Raw genomic sequence first — 18,529 nt, 5'->3', positions numbered from 1 at the left:
AAGGACCAGGAACCACGTTGATGTTTATTCAGGCAATCGGGTCCAGACATCAGACGAAACATGGCGACAGATGCCATCCTAGGCCATTAAGAATCTGTTTAAGCCATGGTTCATTGGAATTGAGCTTTTTGAGTTCTTTGCTGAAAGAGTCCCTGAGACATTGTTATAAGGAAGTCTGACATTAAATCTCTGGAGGACAGAAATCAGCCGCCTCATTTCACTGAATTCCACTGTGGACCAGAATCCATTGGAGAACTACTCTCTTATTATTACTGGCAAAACAGATTTAAGCAACTATCGATGGTTAAAGTTCTAGAGCTGCTGGGTGCATCGATTGCATGGTAGTTTTTATCACCTGAACCCCCCTCTCATGGCACACTCTCCAAATACTCCACTTGCGTGAATTGTTTCATTTTGAAACCAACAGAGACATTTCCTAAAAGTGGATTCAAAGACACTTGGACAAGATTAGAAAAAGTGCTGTCTAATCAACATAGCACGAACCGTGGTAAGCGAAGACTAACCCCACCTCTGAAGTGTTAATTCGTTTTCAGCAGAAATTAACAGACGTTCCTAAATCGTTAATAGACGTTACTGTCCATATTATCTGAGCCGTGGTATCTTAGGGGATAGAACGTTAGCCTTCCAATGAGGTGAACCGGGCTCGAATCCCAGCGATGGATGGCCGATAAAAATTCCGTACCCTGCTTGCACCGACCACAGTGCTGACGTTAAATATCCCCAGGTTATGGTGATTCTCCTCTCCATGCAACGCAAATGCTGATTAGTTCCATAAAAAAGCCCTCCACGAAGGCAAAATTTCTCTCAATACTTGATCCAGGAGTTCCCTTGTCTTCTAGATTGGATTCAAAATAACAAGGCCACGGAGTTCAACATTATTAGTCGTAAACCCAAAATAGAGTCTGCTGCTAAAGTTCGGATTTTGGATCCCTTTCCTTTCCCGGATCCAACACTGTGGTCGGTGCGAGCCGCGAGCAGAATTCGTATCAACCAGCCACCGCTGGGAATCTGGATCACTTCATTGGGAGGCTAGCGCTCTATTCCCTGAGTAGCTGTGGATCTTTTGATAGTGTGAGAATGTCAGAGCTTTGATGTGATAGAATTTTTAATGAAATTGTATTTTTGTATCGGTAAACTAAATTAGTGGTTAGCACAATTCAAACTAATATCTAAAAATAGAAATTTAGATTATTGAATAATAAAAAAAGAAAAAAAATGCGTTGTGTTAACATTAAAATTAAGATAAAACATATGGAAAAAGTTATTATGGAATTACTCGAAAATATGTACCATGCGGTACAAACGATAACCCTAACTAAATCTTGAAGCATCGTGGCTAAAAAAGAAAAACTTTAGTAGAAACAGTTATAATAAATTTACACATAATAATTGAGATTAGGATATATTTAAATTTTAAACATAATTAAGTTTATTTTTTTCTAGAGTAAAATGTTTGCAAGTTGGAAACATTTGGATCAGGCAGCTTTTACATATCAGGTCGTACACACATCATAATTACAATCAATCATTCTACACTCCTCAAAAGTGAAATTGCAACACCAAGAAATAATGCACGTAGCGTCATGCAAATTTCAGGAGCGATAGTAGTGAGATGGATATGCAAACGATTAAAAAAACAGACTAATGAAATCATTATAAAGCAATTTATTCAATATCTAATGTGGCCACCTCGGGCAGCTATACAGACCTCAATCCGGTGAGGCATGCTTTTAATGACTCCATTGATGGTTGCCTGAGGTAACCTTTGCCAAGCCACTCCACTGCTGTGCGCAGATCATCGATGGTTTGCGCCATTGGTCCTCTGTTCATACCACGTCCAATGAGATCCCATAGGTGTTCTATGAGATTCAGATCTGGAGAGGCTGCCGGCCAGGGAAGGATGTCGAATCCAGTCAGGCTGTTAAGAGCTCGCCGTGCGACATGCGGCCTGGCATTGTCTTGCTGGAATACCGTGTTGGGTGCGCCCTGCAACAAGGGCAGAACAACAGGATACATAACTTGTGTGACGTAGCGGTCCGCTGTCAAACTGCCGTGAATGTGTACCAGGGGCGTTCTGCGATCAAACATTATGCCACCCTAAACCATGATGCCCGGTGTAGGACCGTTGTGACGCTCGGCGTAATGGGCTGGTTCGTAGCGTTCTCCGGGTCGCCGCCATACCCGTCGACGGCCGTCATTTCTCCACAGACAGAAACGAGATTCATCCGTGAACAATACTCGATGCCATTGGATGGTCCAGGTACGATGACGATGACACCACGCCAGGCGTCTAGCCTTGTGTAAGGCGGTCAACGGTACCCCTGTTGCTGGTACCTGTGCACGTAACTGTACTTCATGCAATTTGTTGCGGATGGTTTGGGTGGACACAGATCCACCTGCTCCTGAAGGCAACCGGCTTCGGATGGCACGTACCGTGGAGAAAGGGTCTCGAATAGTCAACTGGCGAATACGCCGGCCTGTGCGCTCTGACGTGCACCTGTGCACACCGCTTCCTCTTCGGCGTGCACGTAGACCTTCCTGAATCCATCGTGTGACACAACGTTGGATGGTACTCACGTTGTGCCCAACACGAGTTGCTATTGCGCGCAGCGACAAACCAAGTTCATGGAGTTCGATAATACGGTCACGTTCCCCGGTCGTTAACTGATGGTATTGAGCACGCCGACGTCTCAGAGGCATTTTCTACGCTTTTTCGAAAGTCGCAAATGCTACGCAAAACCTCAGATGCCGTTTAAGAGAAGGGAAAGTTGCTGGCCATTATAGCCCGAATATGCGTACCACGTGATCAGATGCGTGCGCAAATTTAATCATTTGCATATCCATCTCACTACTATCGCTCCTGAAATTTGGATGACGCTACGTGCATTATTTCTTGGTGTTGCAATTTCACTTTTGAGGAGTGTATTTAAAAAAATTGGGCTTAGATAATAAAGTTATTTTAAGAATTAAAAAAAAATATATTCTAATTTTAAAAGAGAGGAAAAATTAAGTTTTTTAAAATAAGACTTATCGATTCGTTGACGCGCGTCATTTCCATCCCCGGGGAGGCTCAAGCCAAAAGATGGCTAAAACAGAGCAAGTCACCTAACCTGGAAAGAAAAAATCATTAGAATAAAAAAAAATGGCGATCCTCAGTGTCGAAGCTACCACTTGGCTCCTCCTTCTGCTTTCTCATTGGTTCCTTCCTCCACGACGTATCTGTGTACGTGAGATCGGTAAACCGTGGTGGTGCCATCTATCGAATTAAGCTCTAACTAGTAACGGTTGTTAAGAAGTAAATAATTGTTTTCGAAAAAAAACTGACTTAATTAATTATATTAAAATTATAAAATATATTAGAAAAAAAATATAAAACTCCAAATGCCCATAGATAAAAAAAAAGAAAAAAAAAGAGCCCAACGTAATAATTATGTAAACAATTAGTTAAAAGCTATTACATCTACCTTCAATCCAACAGTATGGTATTTCGGCTTCTTGAGCACCGAAGTAACAACCCTTTAACGGCAATCCTAATTGTATGACTGAGTTTATTTTATTATTTATTTCAACGGCTGCTCAACGGAGACCGGATTGCCCAGAAAGCGATTTTAAGGCTTTTTTTTTGTGTTCATCGCGTCTTTTACTTAGAATAAAAATATTAGCTCCGAAGCCGAGAAAAACTATTTGCTTGATTACAGCAGCTTAGCCGCTACGTTTGTTGGGTGGTTCTGATTGAATTAATTTTACATGTAACACCATCACGAATAATGGTTGGCCGATCCCCACAAGCACAGCAGAAGCGTTGCATGGATTGCGTGGATACCTGCAAGTGACGTAGTGTAGGTATCGATCGATCCTGACGGGTTGTTGAAACGTGGCATTTGTTTTCGTTAGCAACTGTTTCTTTCCATTCTATTTCGAGTAGCCCGGCAAAGTATCATTTCTTTTAAGCGAAACATTCTAAATTCTTTCAAGAAGATTCTTTCTCAAAAATTTCAATTTTTTCACTATGTATTTACAAAGATCTGGGTTGATTTATGGGTCACATGTGTGGGTATGTGAGGTCCTCTTCTTGCAGTGTAAGTACGTAATTGCAAAATAATTTGGAGTCATCTTTTGTTGTTTCAAATTTCTTTGACTATTATAGGAGGTTTCGAGGCTTACATTGGCAGTGTAACCAAGTTTAAAAATTTATTTGTTTGTTCCATTTCATTTGCAGATTACGCCGACTATCTTGGTGTGAAGCAAGGGAGAGTCTTTGTGAAACATACGATGATACGGAAATATTCTGTAAAGACTACCCTCGGTATTGTCACAATTATTTTGATCGAGAGGAAATGAAAGTAAGTATTTTACAATGTAAATAAAAACTAAGGATAAGTTCACTTAACTTCATCGAAACAATATTTATAAACATCTATAGACTATTAAAAATATCAAAACTCTGTTTTGAGTGACTTGTGACGAAGTTTCACAAAACTAATTCCGGGTCGAATTTCCCGGTTGGAATTTTTTTTTCTTAAATGACGGGCACTTAGAACAATTGTCCATTGGCCTCAGAAAGTGCCAGAACTGCTACCCTCTTCTCGTTACCCAGTGGGCACCTGCTGCGAAGCCACGGCTGTGGAACAGCGTCGCCCACGTCACACAACCACAAACCCGTTTATAGGGCGGGTCACATTCATACAATCACACACACAAAGGAGAAAGGACATAGAACACAAAGAGAGAGAAAGAAACATTCATGTCCAGAGTGGGATTCGAACCCGCAGCCACTGGCTCTGCAGTCAGGCACGCTAACAGCTCGGCCACCTTGCCGGCCAGGAAATTTACTTTATTTAAAAATTTAAAACAGAAAAGGCATACGACTCATTTTTGGCCAATTCAGGAACCCTGCTGTTGACATCTCTTCGAGTTCTTTAAAAATTAAAAGAAGATTTATTTTCACACAATCTTTAGGAACCCACAAGTGTTGAAAACACATTAACAGGCTCTGTAATCATTATACAGGTATGTCTGACTTCACAAGTTATTATTCATATTTAGAGCCCCGAATTAGGGAGATATACTTTAAATTATGGAGGAGCCTTATACATATTCATGTTGTTGTATTTGCTTTTTTAAAATGGCAACAAAAGTTGAGTTTTAGCTACGATTAAAATAAAAAAACACGAAATTGGGGCACACAATTAAATACACAAGACCGCAAATTTTTGTTGTACCAATAAATAAAAAATAAATAAAAAAAATAATCAGAGTAACTGAAGTTACTTTTCGGTTGGAAATTTCGTAAAATAAGAGAGTAATTAATGGGATCAGATTAATTTTATGAATCAGTAAGATGAGCACGATTAGTTAAAACGAAATCCAGGGAGATACTACATAATAAATTAAGTATAACACAGTTAAGGTTTTTCTTATAGTTTCTCTTTGTTTACGATTTCATGTAACTTTGTATCAAGAGAGTGTTTTTCATTAATACACAAACAAAGACAGAGGCAATTATAAATTGGCAACATTCTTCCACGTGAGAAAGAAAGAAGAGATTAAATAGATCAGCTTGTGCGTATTCCGATTGCTGTTTCACTGTACGTTGTGAATTCAAATGACTTCTTAGAGAATCGTAATTATATTTCCATGATTGAATAATTTAAAGTTTCCGTTTAAGAAATATGTTGTTGCTTATCTCTCTGATATTCGTGCCCGATGCTTTAAAGATACATTATTAACTTTCAGATAAGCAGGCATATTCTACTGTATTTAACATGATGGCAACAATGCTTGTAACGATGAAGTTTTCATACGAAGAAAGCTTTTTCATGATTGATAAATTGTTTGTCTTATGAAAAAAAAATATCACATTTTTAAATTAAATAAGAACAAATTAAACATAGTTAAAAAAAATATACATATATTTCATTTGGATTGCTCCAGCTTAAAGTATAAGATATAAAGCTGGAGGGAAAAGACTTACCCGATTTTATCGGTGACCCAACAAACAACAATGAGCTATTAGTCATCTAAGGGACACATTTTGCAAAGTTAATTTCAAATGAAGCGCCTAATAAAATTGGTAACAAAAGGATGTGGAAATGCAAGAAATTTTAATTTTGGGGTCGGGAGAAAACAAGGTAGGTACTTTATTGACATCACACTAGAGCTGCACAGTGGGCTATTGGCGACGGTCTGGGAAATATCTTCGAGGATGGTTATGCCATAACGACTTTGATTCTCTGCAGAGGGGATAACTCCTCCACGGCCCATGCCTCCACTTTAGTAGCTCAACGACCTGCGCGAAGTCCAACACTTGACGGTAAAACAGTTAAACAAGGACCGATACCACGCCCCTTCGGTCCCTACACAGGCTGATCAAAGAGGATACCCACACGCTCACTGACCGCAGCCAGTAATGGTTGACTTCGGTGCTCTACTGGGAACTGGATCTTTATGATCAGTCCATTGCCGGACAAATTCAATTAAAAAACGCAGTTTTTTATTTTTATTCATTGATTTATATTTGTAGTTTGAGGTAGCAGTAAAGCAACAAAAAATAAGGTCTTAAAAATATTGTTTTTAAACGACAGGTATTAAACTTTCGTTCCTCACCTCGGAAGATGCTGGAAGTGTTGCTCATTTAACGTTACCCAGTGGGCAGCTGTGAACCTAAGTCACGGAGGCGAGTAACATTACCCACACCACACTGCCATAGATACCCGTTCATAGGGTGGGCCACGTTTACACACAACAGAGGACAACACGCGGAGAGAAACATCCATGCCCTGAGCGGGATTCGAACCCGTCGCCATCTCAATAAGGCACGCTAACCGCTCTGCCACCTGGTCGTCAATGTAATAAAGGTAAACAAGCGGTGGACGAAACGTAAGAGAGGCAAACCAGAAAAATAATTTTGAATTGGACACATTAAAAACTGGTAATATAAATGCTTGAAAGGTTTCGTATGTCTGATTGTGCATATTCAGGTTTTTTTTCTCCCTTGCACTTGATGCCTGGTGCCAGATCGTTCAGTTTAAGTATATTTTTCATTTTGTATCTCAAACATCTGCTGTCCCGCAGTGGACTGATCGTTAAGACACGGTTCCCAGCAGATCACAGAAGTCAAGCATCACTGGCTGTGGTCAGTGTGCGGGTGGGTGATCAGTTGGATCAGCCTGCGTAGGGACCGAGGGTGTGCGGTATGGGTCCTCGTTAAACTGTTCTACCGTAAAGTGCTCGACTTCGCGTGCAGGTCGTCGGGCTACCGAAGCGGGGTACCATCCCCTCTGCACAGGATCAAAATTGTGATGGCATGTCTTCGGATCATCCTCAAGGATGTTTCCCAGACCGTCGCCAATAGCCCATTGTGCAGCTCTAGTGCGACGTAAATGAACAACAACAACAGCAAACATCTGCTGGTTATTTTAATTTTCGTTCGTATACGCACCATTAAAAAAATGTTGCCAAGATGGATTTCTTAATAATATATTTAGAAATGGTTACTTTATGAACGTCGCACTAGAATTGCACAATGGGCTATTAGCGACGGTCTGGTTGACCCGAATACATTCTATCGCAATTTTGATTCTCAGCAGAAGTGACGGCTCCTCTGCTTTGGTAGCCCGACGACCTGCGCGCGAAGTCGAGCACTTCTCGGTAGAACAGTTTAACGAGAGCCGATACTGCACAACCGCAGTCCCTACGCAGGCTGATCAAAATGGTCACCCACCCGTTTACTGACAGCAGCCAGTGATGCTTGACTTCGGTGTTTATTATAACTATTTTTTTTCCATAAATTTCAGATTCCTGTCGTAAATTTCTTAGATATTCCTGACATCGTTGGTTGGGAAGATGTAGAAAAGTTTTCAGCCTCGAACGAAAATATGATTGAGATTTGCGAATTACATTATGGTGAAAACGATGAGCTATGCAAGTAAGAAAATCTTTACGCATTGCACACAAAAAAAAAGAATTTCAAATAAACACACAATACCTTACCGTTCTATATTCTTGTAATATATATCTATATCTATCTACATCTTTCTATTTCTCTATCTATCTATCTATCTATGTATGTATATGTGTTACAGTTAAAGTGATAAATCCGGAGCATTAATACAAATTGTCAAAATTAATTACAACCGCTTCTTTTGGTCAAAGTGAGAAATAAAAATGTGAATTTGCAATGCGTTCCTGTAAGAATTACAATACGGGAGGTAATTCTAAACAGCATTTGAAGACCCTGATGAGTTTCCTGAAACAGGTTACGGTTTGGTTATACCGAGAACAGTCCATACGGGGCAGTGCCCTTAACTTAAAAAAAAAAAAAAAAACATCAGTGAAGGGCACACTTTAATTTTTAACCACATCACTTTCCAAAAGAAAAAATATTCGAAATACATAACTTCTTTGAATTAAAATATTAATTTTTCTTAAAACAAATTATTTATTTTGGTAGGAACTGCAACATTTGGAATTACGAAATGTTTTTAACTTTTTACATTTGCAACGACTCGAGTTGCTCTTGCTTCTATAATTGCAATACTGAAATCCTTGACCACACACTGCTGACGTAAAATATCCTCAGGGACAGACGAATCATGGGTTAGAATCCCCTTCCCGTCAGGCTAACCGTGAGAAGTTATCGTAGTTTGCATCACCAACGTAAAAGCAGATTAGTTCCATCAAAAAAATTCTCCACGAATGCAAGTTCTCCCAATACTTGATCCAAAAGTTCCCTTGTCTTCTGGATTGGGTTCGAAATGACAAGGCTACGGAATTGAACATTAATAGCCGTGAACCCAAAAAAATTAGGTCGATTGTTCAACGACAGTTGTAACATTAACATATACCCGGTGATTTTTCATCGGTAACTTTATCGATTGTGCCAGTTTATGGAAGTTTTCATTTTTACCTTTTTCTGTTTTGAGTACGTCTAAATGTGATTTCATGACTTCTAAATCGTCATCCAGGGTAGACTATATTTGAGGGTGCCCCTTGATTCTCGCCAAGTTGTGATCGCGGTTGATTGCCAAGATGGGCGATGTTGAAACTAAATCGTGATTCTGATTGGTTTGTTTAGATTTTAGCGTTATTTTTAAATGTTCAACGGTACATGTAATTTCAGAGGTCCGTTAGTTCTACGTTGGATACCAGCTGGTAAGGTTACTTTTACTTCTGGTCTATAAGATCGAAGGTATGTGGGAAGTCATAAAAAGGGACTTTTATGACTAGAAAAAAATGTTACCGCCAGTCTGGTACTACAGACGCTATTTTCGATTCGTATTTCGACGAATTTTTGTATCGGTGGAGGTACACAGATTCTATTCATGATAAATTTAGACAGTATCTAATTGCTATTAGAGAATTCTGTGCACCTAAATCTGAGAATATGCGAGCATAATGAGAAGTGAGTTTTTTTCATTTTCATTCTGTGCTTACTCCATTAATTTTTGTTTCGATTCAAAATGCATTTTATTGGGTTTATTAATTTTGCTTATATTGGGTTCATTGAAATTTTGTAACGTTTTGGCCGATGTTTTGTTGAAATTTTCCAATGTTTTATTGACATATCATTATGTTTTGGCCGCCATTCCTGTTACCACGGTGTTCCGCGCAAACAGGAATGGCGCCAAACATAAGTCGCCAGTTTTGCCTATGGTCACCCTCAAGTATATTTTTACCTCCTTCCATTGTGTCGTTGTAAAATTTACTTAAATTAACGATCTTATTTTGTGAAAACTATAATACAAACGGCAAAAAATGACAAAGAAAAAAATCGGGAGTCTAAACTCTAAAATAAACAATCAGCTTATTTTGTCATGCTGTTGCCAACTCATAAAAAAAGCTAGAAAGAATTCCGTTTACCAAACTTCATTGGTTATTATTAATAATAACCGGTAAGTGTTATAAATTCGCTTAAATTAATCACTTTCACCGGCTTCTTTGGTTAGTATTGATGAATACCGGTTATTATTAATAATAATTCCAATTAACATTGACCGTGAGATAAATATCAATCGCCGATTTGTTCAATTATCCGGTTTTTTCTCAGCTTCTTCTTCACAGGAAAAAAAAAATCGTGAAAATGAATGTATGAAAGGGGTCGACAAATGGATGACTTTGGCCCTCGGTGACCTTGAAAAGAGTCTCGCGTTCTTTCCGCACCGTTTAAATGTGGGTGGCAAGTAATTTCTAATAAGGGACCAGGTTTCTAATGAAAGTTTTAAAAATACTTTTAAACACGTCGTTTGCAATATGCTATAATAGACATTACTAGAATTGCCTTGAATATAAATCCTTCAAAAAGTGTGAAAGTAAGTTACTTAAACCATTCTCATGGCCGTTTCTTAAAATATGTTCTATTTTACGTTATCCGGCAAAAGTCTGCTTGTTATTTCAGAAATAATTTTCAAATAAGGAACTTAAAAAAAACTAAACGACATAATCGAATTCTGACTAAAAGCTCCACACCCGGTTAGAGCAGCGTTTCCCAAAATTATGACTTTTGCGAACCCTTTTTAAATTTTTCGTAACGCTGTGTACCACTAATATAAAAAATGAATGTATTTTTTACTGTAAAAAATTGCACAAAAGTTAAAAATCGCAACTGGCTGTTGACACCACAAATTAACTGTTAACTCTGCAAAAAAATAGCCAATAAAAAAATGCGTAATCGTACATTTTCATGGCTAGCGTTGTTTTTAAATAAAATTTTTTGAAATTTTCGTTTGTTGCAAGTTAATTTCGCGTAAGAACACGTACCCCCGCCAAACTGTTCCCGTAGCCCTGGGGGTGCGCGTACCACACTTTGGAAACACTGGATTAGAGGATCGCATGTAATTTCAGGGCAAGAGGGTAAAAAACGATTATTGAATCACCTCTGACTTCATTTGACAAGATGGCTTCTGCACATTTAATAATCAGAATAACTTCGATAATGATTCATCAGATTATCTCTTTTTGATAACACTTCAGTTTTTTATCCAATTTATTTTTAAATTAAAACTTTGAGCGTGTATAGTGTATCTTATTTTAGTTTTGAAAGAGATTCTAAAAATGTGATTGCGAAACACATCCTGTTAAAAGTGATATCTATTGATAGAAAATTATGATTAAATAAGCTGCGTAAAAACCGGTATTATGACAAATTTTTTTATAATATTGTGTTCAAACAAAATGAATCCCCGTGTATTTTTCTGCTTCATAAAAAAATTATCGTTATCTTCATATTTTTTTAGCGGGAAAAAGAATGACTTGTTTTAAACTTAAATATGCAAAAGAAGATTTAAATGACTTCAGCGTGAAATGTAAAACACCGTAAAGAAGGGTTTCTCCATATTGAACAAAAATGTGTAAAAATCGCTCTGAATTGAACAATAGTCGAATCTGAAAACCTCATGTATTCAAAATTAAAACGGAATATACACATTTTTGAGGGAAATGCATTCGTAGAGAAAAACGTGTGCGAAGGATACTCATTGACTGTCGGCTGGATTTGAACCAAGGACTTCCGGTTTTGTATTAGGTTGCTTTAGCCACAATAGCTGTAAATCACCGTCCAGGGTGAGTTATAATACGGCTTCCAGGAGAACTCCTCCAGACACTCGTCTCGCGTCGTGGCGGGTACTATGGTTGCGAGGAAAGGTCACTTCGAATAGGGGTGTAGGGTGAATAGTTTTATTTTAATCTTAGCGTAGGTCGTCGTAAGTAGACCAATCAACACCTTCTTTCCTCCATTTCACCCCCATTAGAAATGTGCTCTCACTTGTTACCATAGCAGCAGACAGGCTCAGACATTCGGTCTAGAGGAGTTCTCCTCAAAGCCGCACTATAGGACGCCATACAGTCCCTGGCCAAATTACACAAGCCTGCGAAATTGAACTTTTTGAAAAATGCAAGAGAAGTTATTGTTGATTTATATGTTATTTGATATGCTGATTTTGAAAATGACCTTCATTTTCCCCAATCACACCAGGATTTTTTATAAAATCGATATTAATATTTTTACTAAAATCCTATTTGGAAAAGAATTCTCTCAAATAATTTTGCATGTACTATCCGGTAACTGTTCTCTTCATTCATTTTGATCTATGTAAAATTTAATCTTGTGAAAGAAAATTGATTTTTGAGCTATCAACTGATTTTTTATAGGTTAAAATGAATAAAAAATACCGTTACCAGACAGCAGAAGTCACCTCAGGTCAAGAGAAAAACAATGTCTGTGTTCAAACTTTTTACATCAGTTTCTAGGAGAAAATCACCAACATACCATTTTAATTTGTTTTTATTGAGATAACTTACGTAAAATTGACGATTAACCAAGAATAATAAATATTGTGTATGTGTATATGAAAGTTTGAAACAAAAAACAAAGCAAACAAACCAAGCAAAAAATAAAAGAGAAATGTTTCTATTTAAGTATATACTAGTTTTCCTCTGAAACTTATTTTTGATGATCTTCTTTCATGCTTAATCTCAGGTTTATCCCGAGCTATCATCCAACAGTAGTCAGTGANACATAGTCTGTAATGCTCCTCATGCGATTTTTAACTACACTATATTCTCCGCATGTATAACAAAAGTCATCTGGGAAATTTTCACAATGTCTTGAACTCAAAGCCCTGTTTCACGAAACGCACAGAAAAAAGCAAACTTTAAAAAAACTCCCTATTAAGCTTGCTAGTGTTTCTGAGAGGTCAGCATACCTAGATAAGAATTCTCTCGACGCTATAGAGAGAGATTGTTACAGAGAGAGGGACGGTGACAGGAAGTAGTGGTAGAGGGGTACTTTTGTAGATTTGACCAAAGTAGAATGCTGGTCCATCAAAAAGGGAAGAAATTCAAAAATGAAAATTTTTTTATGGTAAATGTTCATAAAAATTCCAGTAAAATTGAATTTTCCTAAAAAAAACGTGACGTGATGGACATTTTTCATTATTATTTTCCATTTCAGCACCAAAAAATACATTAAGTTCAGCTATCAGACCCCTTCTATTTTTTTCATCGCAGGCCTGTGTTATTAGACGTACTATAAGATTCTATGCAAAATCTTAATTATTATTGTTAAAGCATTATTGTTTTTATACCGTTTGAACTTGTTAATGTTCGTGTATCGATGGGTTAAATTGGACGATTGGATAAATTTGACGATATATTATATGAATATAGAATATTTATTATATCAGGTATTATATTAGTGTATTATAATAATTGGACCAGTTTATAATGACGTGTTTCGCACGAGTTTATAGGCAATACTTTTATATTTAAATATACATGTAATGGATTTTTATTCAAGAGAATTTTAATATTTTTCGTATTTGTATTCAGTTATAACGTATTGCATGACAATGTTAACCCATTGATAGACGAACGTAAACAAGTGCAAACTGGTTTCAGTCGTGTAAAAACAATAAAGCTTTATAGTTAAATAATTTGGCCAGGGACTGCATATAATACCAGCAGCAATGGCACATCATGATATCTATTCCATTCGTTTAAATGTTCTTAAGATATAGAAAAATAAAATAAATAAATAAAATAAAATAAAGTTACCGATCTCCTGTAAAAGCTATAGGGACCATTTTTTCCCTTCAAACTACAACTTTTTGTACCATTGAAATTCCGATTCGGTATCATCGATTGCTGTAGAGGAATTATGGATCAAATGAATGTTTCATGCTAAGGAGTCGTGGTCTTAGTTAGTTTCTTAATAAATCAAAGTAACATCTGTTTTCACCAGCATCAAGCGGTTGTAAATTTCATTATCGTTGATGACAATTGTTTCAAGATATTTAAACTCGTTCTTTCTGGGTCATACACACATTGGTCATCACAACATGTTTTGTTTTCATGGATGCTTTAATATTGATGTGAAAATAAATGTATCTCCGAACAAATAAGTATTTTTGCAGTGTTTTCGTCATCGGTGATTCATGAATAATGTCTTTGTCGTAAACAAGACATCATGTGAAGCAAAGTCTGTCTATCTTGGTGGCCATATAATTAAATGCAAATCAATTATCACTCGTAGACTGAAAACGATCTTTTTGAATTATAGAAGTTATCTTTCGAAATTATTGCAAGAACATTTTTGCATAATCATCGACAGAGCGAAATAACATTGTGAGACCTTTTGTCTCTTGGTTCGTTTTTAAAGACTACTCACTAAGGATGACCACGGATTATTTCAATTTTAGCTTATTTATTACTAAATTCTTGATTATAGAATTATTTACAAAATGATACATGAATTGGAGAATATAATATTCCGGAGCGCTGCTGCTCCCTTCTCTCTCATACTTTCTCTAGCATAGTTCAACTCAAAACTCAACTCTTCTGCGTTCAAAGCTAATCTCTCCTGCCTTCAAAACTGATCGGCTCTCTAAAAAAATCCTCTTTTCCCATAAGAAACAGTCCTTTGCTCCACCCCCAAATGTAGGGGACGACACCTGCAGTGTCCTTCACCCTCTGACCCTCAGGTCAAGGGGTCAATCAAATGCGTGGGAGAGGAATCAGGATCCTGACAAACATAATGTGTGCAATAAACTCGATTATCGATGAAATGTTTGTTGTGTCGCTTGACGTTTATTTTTTAAACGGAAAAAGAAATGGGTACATAGTTGCTTGTTTTCAGGGGTTGTTTGTTATAATTTGCAAAAAGGTTTGAAAATAAAACTAATCAAAATTTTTGCACTTATTTGTATTTTGGAAAGTGTATTTTATGAATGAACTGATGCATGTTATAATTAAATAATGCCTTACCTGACAGCTAATTATTATTGAAAATCAGCAGGGCTCGCCGAGTCCCTTTCACGAAGCCTAATAATGCTCCTTCCTATTGTCGCACAGTCAATTCATATTTACATGATCCAGATGCCGAAAGTGCCATTTATCCGAATTCATTATGTAAGTAGCTCTTTAATGAAACCTATATATTTATTTCTTTTATGTGGTACTATAAATCGAGTTATATTTCATAGCGTTTGTTTTCAACAACTGTTCTTCGCTGTTTAATGGGCAGATATTCTGTCATTGAAGAGAAACTGATTAAGGAATACTTGTGATCATAGTTTGAATGAATATATGACGTATTTTATGCTAATGAATATCAATACTAGCAAAAAGAAAGGAAAAGTAATTATCATATTTTGAATAAACATGTGACATATTTAATGTTAATAAATAAAGATCCTAACAAAGAGAAGGGAGAAGAAATTAACATAGTTTGACTAAACAGATGACATATTTCATGCTAATGAATATCGATATTAACAAAAAGAAGTTCCTCAATTATGTTTTTAAATTATGGTAACATTAAGTGAACATAGTTTGTTTACCACAGATTTCGCAGTATGTAAATAAATTTTACTTTACCATACAACTCAGATCGTGAAAACATATCTAGCAATGTAGCATGTGCTTCGTTCCCAGAAAACAACCAACGTATATTTATTAGTTGAATTATTACTTGATTTAAATTTATGAAAGCTAATTTCGATTGCAAATAATGTCATGCTGGTGCCAAAAATTTTAAATTGGACAACTTAGAGAGGTTTGGCAACTGCATGCGAATTTTTCACAAAAATATTCTGGTATCAATGATTTATTTGTGTTTTTACCATTCATTGCATATGTTTTATCTTTTAACTTATTGAAAATGTTCGGCTTTTATCTTTAAACTTATTGAAATAGCTTAACTCGATAAAATATTAGTCATTTTTTTTTAAATTTAGCAGATTATTATTACATATCATAAAGTTTTCTGAAAAAGCTCTACAAAATCCTGCCTTAAATCTTTTTTTATTCACCAAGTGTTTAATTGAAAAATTAAATAAAAAATCATACAGTTTTGAGCAAAATACGTATTTTTTTTTATTTTTGAAAAGTAAAACGAAAAAGGAGTAAATTCCAAAAATATGAGAGATAATAAAAAAAATCTTATAATGGTGTTTACTAAAACTTTTCAAGAAATCTAATTGAAGAAAATGTGAAGATACCCACAAAAACGTACGATATCTCTTATATTACTCTTTATTCTTATATTACTCTTATATTATTTGAACTCTTATATTAGTTCAAACAGAATTTTAAAGTGCAAAGAATCAAATTTGCACTAGAACCAGAATTTTAGTGCAAAGGGTTAACATAGAAATATGGCACTGTCGTAAAACATGTATAGCCCATTGATTGAAAAGGTTTTGCTTTAATAAATAAATATATGTGTGTTACTGTGAAGGACAGAAACGGGTGGTTGTTGACTTTCACCGGTGAATGTTGGTAAATGTCCGAAATATATACTTAGGTCTAGTTATGCACAACTACTCGGTATACATTTGCACGATATGCCCTGCATCCATGTTTTCTTAAGGTCAAGTACCACTGTCCAGTATGCATTTAAACCGGTTCTCCGAACATTGATGTTTCTCCTAATCTATTCTCAGCCGATACTAAAATATCGAATAAATATAATAATACCATTGAATGAATTAATATGAAAATCGGATGTAACAAATATTTCGGACGTTCACCCCAAGCGACAAATCAATCAACCCAAGCGACAACCGTCCCAGCAGGTATACGCACCCATTAGAAAATAGAAATACGTCTCGGTTTTATTTGACTTATCTAATCAATTAAATTTTGAATTTCATTTTTGAAGAGAAATTTTTACTCATGTTTCTCTCCTCCACAGTTATTGAGATGGAAATGTCGACACATCCTGAGGAATACTTTCACTTGGATGATCCAGTTTTCATCTATGCATCTGTACACAACAACATTCAGATGGTGAATCCATTCAGAGAAGGTTACGAATTAGTGGGAGGAGCTTCATACGAGGCCAATATTGCATCGGTAATCAGTGTTTTGGTAATAGAGTTGAAGAGAGGGTTAACGTTCTATAGAACCAAAAGAAAGTAAACAAAGGCATTGAGGAGATTTTTAAAAGACTTTTTGGAGAGTGCATTGAGGATTTGGTATAAACTGATCCAACAATAGTATTTCCTGGATGTCCAGGAACAGGGTAAAGCCGAGATACAGTTCTGTACAGGAATAATTAATAATATAAATGCATCAATCTAATTAAAAAATTTAAAACGGCACAAATGATACCACTTAAGCAGTTATACCATATTTCAGTTCTTTAATGAAACACCTTCATCAGTGTCCAAACACAGAATGAAAGGGGGAAATAAAAAGATACTGAAGAAAATTTCTAACAAGGAAAATATGGATTAACCAACCTCTTTCTAACTAGCAATGGGCCGTCTCCTAGCTTGCCGAATACTCCGATTGATAAACATAGCCCCCTTTTTTTGTAATTTGCAACTTGTCTGTAATTTTCGTTTGCATCTCTATGTTTCTGTGTTCGTGTACACACACTCACTCAAACATATTTTTAAGTAGAGAAAACATTGAAAAACAGAATATTGAAAAAAAAGAAAATTATTTTTAAAAAAAATATTAAAAAAAATTCAACAAAAATCCAAAAGAAAGATATAATCTCTTCATCATCTCACACGATTATATCGGCCAAAAAGGAGTGCTTTCTTATATTGTATCAATATAGCCAAAGCAAAATATATCAATACAATAGTGTGAGGAGCACTCAAAAATTTTTTTAAACAAAATAAAATAGAACACATTAAGTAATGAAAATCACATAAAAACAGAACATTTATATAAGTAAAGAAAAGAAAAAACGGAACAAAACAAAAAATGAAATCGATAAAGCGAGTAGCGAATTGAAAGGAACTTACATGAACGGGAAAATTTTCAAGTCTTCTTTGTCCTTTTCGTGTTTATTCATTGTATTCTATATATAATTCAAATGTCTTTTTTTTACTGATACCGTACCTTGAAAAATCATTGAAAGTATTTTCGTAAATAGTTTGCCAGATTACAAATTACGAAAATAAGACCGTAAATTGAAGAAAGTGGGATGTATAATTATTAATATGTCGTATTTTAATTCTGATGATTTGTATATATATATTATTTAATGTTAATAAATAACGATCCTAACAAAGAGAAGGGAGAAGAAATTAACATAGTTTGACTAAACAGATGACATATTTCATGCTAATGAATATCGATATTAACAAAAAGAAGTTCCTCAATTATGTTTTTAAATTATGGTAACATTAAGTGAACATAGTTTGTTTACCACAGATTTCGCAGTATGTAAATAAATTTTACTTTACCATACAACTCAGATCGTGAAAACATATCTAGCAATGTAGTATGTGCTTCGTTCCCAGAAAACAACCTATGTATATTTATTAGTTGAGTTATTACTTGATTTAAATTTATGAAAGCCAATTTCGATTACAAATAATGTCGTGCTGGTGCCAAAAATTTTAAATTGGACAACTTAGAGAGGTTTGGCTACTGCAAGCGAATTTTTCACGAAACTATTCTGGTATTAATGATTTATTTGTGTTTTTACCATTCATTGCATATGTTTTATCGTTTAACTTATTGAAAATGTTCGGCTTTTATCTTTAAACTT

At 35.8% G+C, this 18,529-nt stretch overlaps 1 protein-coding gene across 1 annotated transcript in view; it reads left to right on the top strand.

Moving 5' to 3' along the window:
* Positions 1 to 18,529, top strand: part of LOC107453819 (degenerin mec-4-like) — a 44,136-nt gene that overhangs the window by 10,802 nt on the left and 14,805 nt on the right. Inside the window, exons 3-6 of the mRNA XM_071185296.1 lie at positions 4,241 to 4,364; positions 7,818 to 7,948; positions 14,813 to 14,925; positions 16,712 to 16,872. Coding sequence (XP_071041397.1) covers positions 4,241 to 4,364; positions 7,818 to 7,948; positions 14,813 to 14,925; positions 16,712 to 16,872 — 529 coding nt within the window. The remainder of the gene's footprint in view (positions 1 to 4,240; positions 4,365 to 7,817; positions 7,949 to 14,812; positions 14,926 to 16,711; positions 16,873 to 18,529) is intronic.

This window comes from Parasteatoda tepidariorum, chromosome 9 (assembly GCF_043381705.1).
Source record: "Parasteatoda tepidariorum isolate YZ-2023 chromosome 9, CAS_Ptep_4.0, whole genome shotgun sequence".
In the NCBI taxonomy this organism is placed as follows: Eukaryota; Metazoa; Arthropoda; class Arachnida; order Araneae; family Theridiidae; genus Parasteatoda; species Parasteatoda tepidariorum.
Note: the sequence above shows the minus strand (reverse complement) of the source record. Positions and strands in the feature narration are given on the sequence as shown.